At 43.6% G+C, this 11608-nt stretch overlaps 1 protein-coding gene and 1 long non-coding RNA gene across 2 annotated transcripts in view; both read left to right on the top strand.

Moving 5' to 3' along the window:
* LOC122553860 overlaps window positions 1-5281 on the top strand; it is a 14778-nt gene extending 9497 nt beyond the window's left edge. Inside the window, exon 2 of the long non-coding RNA XR_006312861.1 lies at window positions 332-5281. This is a non-coding gene — a long non-coding RNA (uncharacterized LOC122553860). The remainder of the gene's footprint in view (window positions 1-331) is intronic.
* Window positions 5282-8647: 3366 nt separating this feature from the next.
* The window catches only part of rpusd2 (RNA pseudouridine synthase domain containing 2), an 18321-nt gene continuing 15360 nt past the window's right edge, over window positions 8648-11608 (top strand). Inside the window, exons 1-2 of the mRNA XM_043698302.1 lie at window positions 8648-9397; window positions 10650-10864. Coding sequence (XP_043554237.1) covers window positions 9139-9397; window positions 10650-10864 — 474 coding nt within the window. The 5' untranslated portion in view covers window positions 8648-9138. The remainder of the gene's footprint in view (window positions 9398-10649; window positions 10865-11608) is intronic.

The following is an 11608-nucleotide window of genomic DNA, read 5'->3' as shown; positions in this document are numbered from 1 at the left end:
CCTCCACTCCCTCCACTCTTCGTCTCCCATATTCTTCTCCCTCCCCTTACTACGCTACCCTGCTATTCCTCCACATTCACTTTGTCTCCTTTCTCTCTACCCATGCTGGTTTCTGTTCCCTGGGCTTTGAATTTTTATCCACCTCCACTCTTCGTCTCCCATATTCTTCTCCCTCCCCTTACTACGCTACCCTGCTATTCCTCCACATTCACTTTGTCTCCTTTCTCTCTACCCATGCTGGTTTCTGTTCCCTGGGCTTTGAATTTTTATGGTGAGTGAGTGAATGAGCTCGTCTGTTATTGCTAATTGACTGCTTTTGTTTAAAATCCAGGTTGATTTCTTGCTGGCGTTACCAAACCATGATGGACTGGTACAAAATCATCGCAGAAAGTAAAGTCTCTCAAATCTGCTTTGAAGCTGTCAAAACAACAAGCCTTCCCTGTACCAGCACTTCTGTTTTTATAAGCAGCAAGGTCTCAAATGGCCTGGATTAATGACTGTCCTGTTTGGGCTGTTTACTATCTCGATGAAGAATGGCGATATGATGATGATCACTGACCTCTAAGCTACACCAAGACTCTCAACCCCTCCTATCTCCACCTCCACCCACTAACCAGCCTTCTCCCCCTGCCAGTCTCACAATCAGTACCCCACTCCCTGACAACCACCCTGAGTTAACTGTTCAAAAGCAAGCCACACTGCTTGAAGTCCACAATGCTCTGACTCCTGTAAGATCTGGTGTCACATCCATCATGCTAAATTACGCAGAAGTCGGAACAGACCATATCTTGTCAGTGTTGAGAAGATTCCAGGTGGGCATGTCCAAACCAGAACCTTGGTTCTGAAAATGTCAGACCTATTAAGTATCATGTGGTTGGATGAAGGCACCTGCACTGGAGGCAAACGTGTTTCACTTCATCGCTGTTTAATCTTTGTGTGAATGTTCTTCACTTTGTTCCTGTCCCGGCGTGTGGCAAATGCAGTGTTAGCTTCACAATACGAGAGCCTGAGCCTAGTAGCTAATACCGGCCCAGGGATTGCTGCTCTGCTTACAATGGCCTTCCATTCTCACCGTACGACTAGACACTATTTCATCCGACATTGAGCTTCCCTTGTATTTAGTTGCCAGTGCTTGCTCACCTCAGCTTTTGTTTTGGTCTAATCCAGCGTCCGAATGCTGCTTTTGACTCGGAACCACCAGTTACTTAAGAATGTGCCAGGAGATGATTGAACCCTTGCAGCCCCCTAACAGACATGGCACTGGGCCTGTTGCTAGTACTGCCCTCTTTCCACTCCGTTAACCACCTGCTGCTGTCGGTCTCAGATCAAATAAACAGAAAAGCACTTCCAGCTGGTCCTCCCACTCCACCCCAAACTTTTAAAACAAAACCTACTGTATGTAATGAGAGAGGCCAGCAGCCTGTCAGGGTGCCCTGAGCCTCTTGCCCACAATGCTGACCAGCTTTTTTTTCTCTTGTTTGGAGGCGACTGCTGCTGAGTGCTTGCAGCATTCCCTGCTGATGGCCCTTGGATTGTCTGTGGGTTGACTGTTTCGATATTGCACATCATTTAGCAAGCTGTGATAAGCTGAGCGCAAAGTTCAAGATCATTTAACCCTGGGGCTAAGTGAGGTGAGCTGGGCTGGGTGCTTTCTCTGTGTCAGCTTTAAGAGAAGCTGATGGCAGGCCTGGGGAGTACCCTTGGACGTGTGGAGCACAGGGAAGTGGTTATTCCTTTGGCTTTTTCCCAATCACGCTCAAGCTTAGTCTGCAGCCAGTAGAGACCAATGAAGGTTTTCCAAATCAGTGGGGCAGTTCCATGACACACTTTTGGCTTTGACCTATGAGTTTTGTGCATCCAAGATCATCACAGGGCACATGTTAAGTATCATCCAGTCAGAGCAGTAGAGGATTGATTCCTGGTGTGGGCATTGTGCACCATCTTATTGCATCCCAGATAACGGTGACACCAGGTCAGAATGGCCAGCTTGTGCGGTCAGTTTCTCCAAAGCAGCAAGAAAAACCCTTCAATCACATGGAGATTCTCTTTCATTTCTTTTAAATGTTAGGATGTAATAGCCTAAAGTTTTTAGCCTGCACAAGATGTTTCCTATATGAGAAGCCAGACCAACTGGCATCTGCATACAATCAGTGACCTCTTCAGCCAGTCTCATTCTCACTGGTATCAGCCCCACAAAGAGCTTCACTGGGACTGATCTGTGTTGTGACTGAGCCCTGTTAGATGAGCAATAGCAGAAGCATTGGGGCTGGAGTGGAGTTTTCAGCTGTTTGTACATAGCGCAGTATCAGTAGAATAGAGTGCTATCCTTTACCCCTCTCATTTTTAGGACTTTTTCAAACTTGCATTTTTGTTTAACTTTTAGTTTTTCATTTAGATAAAAGTTCGGGCTGTGCAATACTATTAACGTGAAAAATAAATGTCACGATTAGTTTTTAAAACAAAAACAGAACAACAAAATCACCAATGTCTTCCATTTGGAGATGTATAGTTCCACACCACTTTAGTGCTTCAGTAGCAGCTGTAGTGCCAAACCTTAGAGGCAGTGCATGAGGTTAGCGGAGCTTGCCATGAGCGGTTTAACCGAACTTTTTTTTTTAAACAGGGCGTAGCTTAATGAACTAACCAGGGTCCAGGTTTATCCAGCAAGCTGGTTTGAGGAATGTCAGGATGGAAATCAGAGTCTCATTGTTGTGCTTATGGCCTCCCATCTCTTCTGTAGAATTTAGTGAACCCAGCTGCTTGAGATTGCTGGCTGTCAGCTTTAGATTTGATGGAAGGTGGTAGTTTTCTTATACAGAGATTCAGGAAAGTGGTCTGACCCACCAGCTTGAGAAGGGGAGTGTCCAGACTAGCTTTCCGTGAACTGAATAGATTGTATCGGTCATCTGAGCAGTTACCAACCTTGATCACTTATCTGGGAGTTACTAGATCATCTTTGTAGGCAGTGGTTGAGGGAAGCTTTGGCTCCACATCATTGTGTTGTGCAGATTATATTGGTTGCTTGTACATAAGACACTAAGCCCCACTACCTGTAGAGCTTAAAACAGTGCCCAGCAATACTTGTATTTATGGTGTAGCAGTACTATCAATTGGAGTGACTTCTGCTTTCACCAAGAGTGCAGTTACAGTATAAACACTGCCTGACTCGGAACTTGGTGAGACTCCTGGGTCTTTGCTTGTGCCCAGCTTACGTGATGCAGGTTTGGTGTTGGTTGAAGCTGAAACCTTTTCTCCTGAATATGATACTACCATGTGAATGCAGTCCTAATGTAGCAGCAGCTCGACTCTATGTAGTTAACGATGCATAAGAGCAATGCCTGAAGCTGGCCTGGTCATTGGTGGGTTTCACTCTAATTTTTTTTAACACTGGGGCAGGAACCACCAACCCACCGTTTAGCACACACCTGACTGTCACAGATGAGAATACTTATCCACTCGTTCTGTGATGTGACCTTTTGCAGCGAGGACAGTGGGATTTACCATATTTAGTGAACATCGTAGAACCTTGGAAAAGGCTTTACTTTTTCTTTTAGGCAACATCCCTCATGCTGGCTGAAATTAATTTCAGAGATCAGATTATAGTGCAACTGTCACTGTTCTTTTTTTTGATAAAGTATCTAGCGCTTTGCAAAATAATTCCAGCTTTGGGTAAGATTATTAAATACCTCCTGGGTTTCACCTGCAAATGAAACTCGTAGCACAAATTGTAGTCACATTAAAATGCAAATAAAGCCATATGATTTTAGAGTATGTGCCATTAGTAGCAATAACTGTTGTACATGTTAGTAATGCTGTTGCCAGTATAGGAAAGAATGAACTTGGAAGAGCAGTGGTTGACAAATGACCAAACAGACCTCAACCTAGTTTTTCTGGAACAGGCTGAATTGTAGAGTTGGAAACCTTCAAACGCGGAGCATTGGCATTGCTCTATACCCATCAACGTTTGGACTAGCCAGCAATACCTGTGATATCGTGGGTGCAATGCTTGAATGGTTCCTGACAGCTGCTGCCTAAGCTCACTGAAGCTGGAAGTATCAGTGCAGCATCCATGGGAGGAGAAAATGCTAACAGGACGAACAAAAAGCAGGCCCTGTTCCAGGGAGTCCCAGACTGAGCGCAGCCTGCTTCCCATGGACTGTGAATGCTCGTTTTTTTAACTGTCCTGGGAGGCTGCTATCTGTTGAGGCAGCAGGTTCAAGGCTCACTGCTGCATAGAGCTGGGTACAGGAAGCAAGAATTCAACTGGAAACGTGTCGATGGAATGTTGAACTGACCACAAAAATCCAGGGTGAAGGAGGCTGAGTTTTTAATTATGCATGTTCAAAAATGTATTATACAGTAGCTAGATCTGTCATGAAATCAGTCTGATGTTTAATTATGCATTAACAAACACTGAGCAATAGGAATTAAAATATACGGCAGATATACCATCCTGTTCATTATTGTTCAGCCTGCAAAGCTAATTCTCTTGTAAAGAGACCGAGAGAATGAAGCATTGTGCTGTACAGCTAACAGGGCAGGGACTTTCAGAGGATTGAGGGAGCACTGGGTATAATCCAGTGGTGATCCCACAGTGAATCTGTGCACGGATTTGACTGTTGCTGGTTTGCTGGGGGTTGGCAGTGTATGTTTTGATTTCCCCTGTTTTATGTCCAGGCCATCCAACTGTCATTTCAGAAGTGGAATAGACTACACAGAAATGAAACTTCAACCAGAGCTGGGCTAGATGCTCCCCTCCCAGTGCCTGCTATCTGCACTGACTAATCAAACTGGAATGGGTCAAACAGAGTTTGGATAAAGGTTGTAGCTCAGGTTGAGGTTCTCAATGTAAGTTTGCTTGCTGAGCTAGAAGCTTCACTGGAGGCTCACTGATGACATTGCCTAGTATGGTGATGAAATATCTGAAAGTGAACCTTCCAGCTCAGCAAGCAAACTTACATCCAGATGGGTCAAACGCTTAGGTTGCAGCGTAATGCCTCAGTCCTCAATCTCTCTTCAATAGGGCAGTGCTGGATTTATAACATTCTGCTGTCTAAATTTGTTATTTGAATCTTTTTTATGGAATTACAGTGCTAAATGTTTTCTAGATGCATGAGGCAGCTTGCATTAAACTATGCATTTCAGAGAGAAGGGATGAGAATTGCATGAATCACTCACTGCTGTAGAATGATCCCTCGAGCAGTCTGATTGCTCTAACTTCACCTCTGTACAGAACTAACAGCAATAAAAGACCCGTGTGCCAATGGTGCACTAGTGTTTATTATGTGTATTTTTGTCTCTTTCTTGCTGGAAGATGAGGCTGTGCCCCCCCTCCAGAGTTGGAGATTGAGAGCAAGGTTTGGAGGAGATGAGTGCCGAGAGAGGCGATAGAGAGTAGCGAAACAGTGCAGGAAGGCACTCCTCAGTGCTTGCAATTTCACATCAATAAACAGGGTCATTTTAAGAGGAGGTTCTCAGTGGTGGTTCTGGTGTATTCTACAGATTGGAATTAGTTTGCCGGAGAAATGTAGCTAGAAAGAACTTTTTAAAGATCATATTGTATAAGTTTCTACAATTATTTGAAAAGGGAAAGGGTAATTTTACGTGAGTTTGATCTGTCCCTTTGAGAGCATAAAACCAGGGAATTAATAATGGGAGCTAAGAAAATGATGGAAGAATTGAACAGGGATTTTGATTGTCTTCACTGTACAAGACAAAATCCCAACACTTAAAAATCAAGGAAGGAAGGACCTTAAATCAACGTCAAAGCCAGGATATTTCCAACTGTTGTATAGTGTGTTGATGAGGACATAGCTGAAGTACTTTGTATTATATTGCTAAATTAGGGTTCAGGAAGATTGTACTGGAATGTTGTGGGAGTAGAGGGTTGCCATTGTAAAAATAGGCTGGGACTTTTTCACTGGAGAGTAGGACATTGAGAAGTGAATTTATAGAGGTTTATAAAGTCATAAGGGGCATAGATAATGTGAATAGCAAAGGTCTTTCCTTTAGAGTGGGTTAGTTCAAAACGAGGGGATGTATTCTTAAGGTGAGACAAAGTTTTGAAAAAGACAATGGGCAATTTCCTTTACACAGAGTGGTGAATGTGTGAGGAAAAACTGTCAGAGGAAGTGGTGGATGCAGGTACAGTTACAACATTTAAATGACATTTGGATAATTACATAAATAAATATTAGAGAGATATGGGCCAAATGATGGTATGTGGGGCTAGTTTGGTTTTGGGAACATGGTTGGCGTGCAATAGTTGGATCAAAGGGTTTATTTCCATACTGAATGGCTATAATTCTATGAATAGGGTCTTAAAAGATGTGGCTGCAAAGATAGCGGGTGGAAACATTGTTTGTGATCTCTAAGTTTCCTAGGAACTGAAAAGGTCACAGTGGATTGGAAAATAAAAAATGTAACTTCATTTAAAAAGGAGGAAAACTGCAGGCCAGTTAGCCTAACATGACAGTGAAAATGCTAGAATTTATTATTAGAGATAGAGGTCATTTAGAAAATCACAATCGGGCAGAATCAACATGGTTTTGTGGAAGGGGGAATCCGAGTTCTTTGAGGAAATGCAAAACAAGGTGGACAAAAGGAAACCTGTAGATATATTGATACGCATGGATTTCTAAATAGCATTTCTGTCACATCAAAGATTTCTATGCAAAATAAGAGCTCATGGTCGAGGCAATAATATATTTCATGGGGGTCATAGATAAGGTGAATAGTTAAGGCCTTTTCCCTCAGATGAGGGAGTTCAAAACTTGGACATTTTTAAAGTGAGAGGAGAAAACGTTAAAAGGAAATGAGGGGCAACTTTTTCACACAGAGGATGGTTTGTATGTGGAATGAACTGCCTGAGGAAGTGGTAGATGCAGATACAGTTACAACATTTAAAAGACATTTGGCCAGGTACATGAATAGGAAAGGTTGAGGGATATGGGCCATATGCAGGGAAGTGGGATTAGTTTAGTTTGGGAAACTTGATTGGCATGGATGAGTTGAACTGGAGGGTCTGTTTCTGTGCTTTATGAATCTATTAGTATGGACCAAGGATTGGTTAACCGGAAGAGAGCAGTATAAACGAGTCATTTTTGGTTTGGCAAGATCTAGGAGTTGAGTGCCATGGGGATCACTGCTCACATCTCAACTATTTACAATCTATATCAAGAACTTATATGAAAGGGCTGAAAATATGATTGCTAAATTTACTGAGGACATGAACTGGGAAAGTAAGTTGTCAAGAGGATATGTGTACAAAGGGATTTAAATAAATAATTGGCAGAAGTGTTTTTTCCATTTGTTCATGAGATATGACCATCACTGATGAGCCCAACATTTATGGCCTGGAGAGCAGCTGAAAGAAAACTGCATTGCTTTTGGTTTGGAGTCACATGTCAATCACACCAAGTAAGAGTGCAGATTCCTTCCCTTGAGAACATTACTGAAAAGTGAAGTTAATGTCACAGTCAGATGAGCTGTGACCTTATTGAATGGTTGGGCAACCTTGAGAGACTGAATGGCCCACTCCTGCTCTTAATTTTTACGAGAGCAGATATAAATGGCAAGAAGCTTGAGAAGTGGATGCCAGGCAGATTTTGGGATTCAAACTCCAATCACAACAATCTGCTGGACAAATACAAAATGAATTTAGACATGTAAACTAAATTTGTTTTTTTATCTTTAAAGGGGTGGGGTGGCAGCAAGATTTATCCGGGGATAGTGGTTGTTTAACTTGAAAGGTCTTGTTCCATGGGTTCAGGGACAGATCAGCATCTTTGAACACCCTGGAAAATAAGAATGTGAGCATAATTAGGCCACTTGGAATATCAAGTCTGCTCCACCATTTAATTATGGTTGATATGTATCTTAACCCCATTCACCTGCCTTCTCCCTGTAAGCCTTAATCCCCTTACTAATCTATCTTTGTCTTAAATACACTCAATGACTTGCCTCCACAGCCTTCTGCGGCAATGGGTTTACCACCTTCTGGCTGAAGAAATTCCTCTTCATCTCAATTCTAAAGGGTCATCCCTTCACTCTGAGACTGTACCCTTGGGTCCTGCTCTCTTATTAGTGAAAACATCTCTATGTCCATTCTATCCAGGGCTCTCAGTTTTCTGTAAGTTTCAATGAGATCCCCCTCATCTTTCTAAAATCCATCGAGTACAGACCCAAAATCTTCACGTGATCCTCAAACAACAAGCCCTTCGTTCTCAGGATCACTCTTATAGAAGATGATGGAAGATAGTAGGGGGCATGGTCCCATACGACTGCCTGATTTGATAGGCTGGACAGTGAAAACAATAATTGCGTCTAACCTTAAAATTGGACAAAGTGAAAAATTACACAACACCAGGTTATAGTCCAACAGGTTTATTTGGAAGCACTTGCTTTTGGAAGAGGATCATAAGACTCAGAATTTACAGCAAACGATTACAGTATGATGCATCTGAAATGATACATTGAACAAACCTAGATTGTTGTTGAGTCTTTCATCTTTTAAAATGGGTTTCAGTTCATTAATATGTAAACCCCAGAACTTCTTTTAAGTTACATTCTCGCAATAACTTAAGGTTTTATATATTAAAAAGTGACATCTCAGCTCAGACAATGCATTAAAGGTGTGAAGTTAGAGTTTGTCTGTATCCCAATTTTGAGTCAGACTGGTTCTATTTCCAGTCAAACACCGGCATCTCCACATCATTAGCTTAAAATTGAAATCATGGATTGGGGTGGGGTCTCTTCCCTTCAAAACTGAACAATCAATTAAGAGTTTTGCACGCCGAGTTAGATTTTTGTTGGGTGCGAGAGTGGAGGAACATGAAGAAAAAGGTGTAATTGGAATCAGGATCTAAAGTATTTGGACGAAAACGAATGACTCAATCCACCTCTTAGTTCTGGTATTTCTATTTAGGGTTGGCTTGAAACCTGGCTGCAGGGATTCAGTGGTTACCTGGTGTACTTATTTGGAGTGGAGTTTTCTTTTGAAAGTTGGAAATGTGAATACTTGTTCAGGCATATATTAGGACGCATTCTCTCCCACCCCCGTCCCTCCCCTTAGTCCAACGGGGCGGAGGTCCTTCTCGGATTCTCGGCGCCCGAAAATCCCGAAGGCCCGTAGTTGCCATGTGGTGCCCACGTTGCTGCCTGTCTGCAGTGCGGTTGAACGCTGCGAGGATGAGCGGCGCCGCTTCGGTTGTCGGCGGGAGCGACAAGCGCAAGAAGATCGAGGAAGAGGAGGAGGAGGAGTCGGCACTCGGGCTTCAGGGTCACGGTCAACCGCCGACTAAAAAGCTGAGAAACAAGAAAGGCAAGGGCGACCGCTACGTGCCCCCTCCCGGGAAGAAGAATCTGGGCATCAGCTTCGGGCATCAGCATTTCAACGGTAAGGAGTGCGGGCGGGCCCCTCCATGAACACAATAATCTTATTGTATCACTTTATCTACCGAGGCGTGAAATGGGAGGGGCGGGCCCTTTTTTTATTTTTATAACTACTGTAAGTGATAGACACATTATTTCTTTTCAGACATCATTACATTACTGTTATCTCTTCTGTTTTTAGCTTTTATTTAGTCAGGAAACCTGATAGAGGTTTACAAAATTATGAGGGGTTGGATAGCGTAAATAGGCAAAGTCTTTTCCCTGGGGTCAGGGAATCCAGAACTAGAGGGTATAGGTTTAGGGTGAGAAGTGAAAGATATAAAAGAGACCTACGGGGTAACTTTTTCACACAGAGGGTGGTACATGTATGGAATGAGCTGCCAGAAGAAGTGATGGAGGCATGTACAATGCAACTTTTAAGAGGCATTTGGATGGGTATATGAATAGGAAGGGTTTGGTAGGATATGGGATATTGGGTTGGGATATCTGGTCAGCATGGACGAGTTGGACTGAAGGGTCTGTATCCATGCTGTACATCTGACTCCAAATGGTTAAAACACTGCTTCCCCTAGCACCTTTTTGCCATTCTGCATCTACCACTCCCCAACCTGGGCTTTGGCTGTGTACAATGTTGTCAACAGTACTGTCTTGCCTGTGATGCTTGGGGCCTAGGGGAGGCTCAACTGGATTGTTTGCACAGTGTTTTTGACTAAAGATGATTGCAAACAATGCCTTGTGCATTTGTGTTGTGTTCTTCCATTTGCTGAGAATGGAAGGGGGGGGGGGGGGGGAGTTTATTGGAGTCAACCAGTGACTTGGATGGTGAGTTGGAGAGCTGAGGGCAGAAAGTCGAGACATAAAGTCACTCGCCACCCTGTTCCCGAGTCACTAATCCTGACCATCCCTGGTCTGTCCTGGAAGAGTCCATCAAGTTCAGGAGGGACATGAACAGTCGGGGCTCCAGTTCAGCCACAACCCTCCATGAAAAGTGCTTGCCGGCAGAAATAGAGTTCAGGCATGCAGTCTTCACAGTTGAATAGCCTGATGTTGAGGAATACATGTGGAGAAACAAAAGGACTGGGTGCTGGCTAACTAACCCAGGACTCAACATGTGTGAAAGCTAGTTCAGAAGAGAAGGGAGGTAGGCTGGAGACAAGTGGGAAAAGTGTGCGATGCAGTGTCTTTGCTGATTATTAAAATGCACCAGTGACTTGTAATTGAACTGAAAATCTTCTTTCCTTTGCCTTGCCCTTCAGAGACCCAGTATTACTTTGAGAATGGATTGAGGAAGGTCTTTCCATACTACTTTGATTTCCAGACATACTGTAAAGGCCGCTGGGTTGGAAAGACACTGCGGGAAGTGTTCAGCTCTGAGTTCCGCATTGAACCAATCGAGTATTACAGCCAGGCTGCTAAAGCTGGCCGAATCCGTCTTAATGAGGAAACTGCAGACCTTAATACAGTCCTAAAGGTATGCTTTTCGGATTTGATGCTGTTGTTTACCAGCTTCAGTAAAGTCATAGAGATGTACACGTGGATACAGACCCTTCGGTCCAACCTGTCCATGCCAATCAGAAATCCCAACCCAATCTAGTCCCACCTGCCAGCACCCGGCTCATATCCCTCCAAACCCATCCTATTCATATACCCATCCAACTACCTCAAATGTTGCAATTGAACCAGCCTCCATCACTTCCTCTGGCAGCTCATTCCATACATGTACCACCCTCTGGGTGAAAAATTTGCCCCGTAGGTCTCTTTTATATCTTTCCCCTCTCACCCTAAACCTATGCCCTCTAGTTCTGGAATCCCCGACCCCAAGGAAAAGATTTTGTCTGTTTATCCTACCTATGCCCCTCATGATTTTGTAAACCTCTATAAGGTCACCCATCAGCCTCCGACGCTCCAGGGAAAACAGCCCCAGCCTGTTCAGCCTCTCCCTATAGCTCAAATCCTCCAACTCTGGCAACATCCTTGTAAATCTTTACTGAACCCTTTCAAGTTTCACAACATTTTTCCAATAGGAAGGAGACCAGAATTGCACGCAACATTCCAACAGTGGCCTAACCAATGTCCTGTACAGCCGCAACATGACCTCCCAACGTCTGTAGTCAATACTCTGACCAATAAAGGAAAGCATACCAAACGCCGCCTTCACTATCCTATCTACCTGCGACTCCACTTTCAAGGAGCTATGAACCTGCACTCCAAGGTC

The sequence above is a fragment of the Chiloscyllium plagiosum genome, chromosome 10 (genome assembly GCF_004010195.1).
Source record: "Chiloscyllium plagiosum isolate BGI_BamShark_2017 chromosome 10, ASM401019v2, whole genome shotgun sequence".
Classification (NCBI taxonomy): Eukaryota; Metazoa; Chordata; class Chondrichthyes; order Orectolobiformes; family Hemiscylliidae; genus Chiloscyllium; species Chiloscyllium plagiosum.
This window is presented reverse-complemented; position numbering and strand designations above follow the sequence as displayed.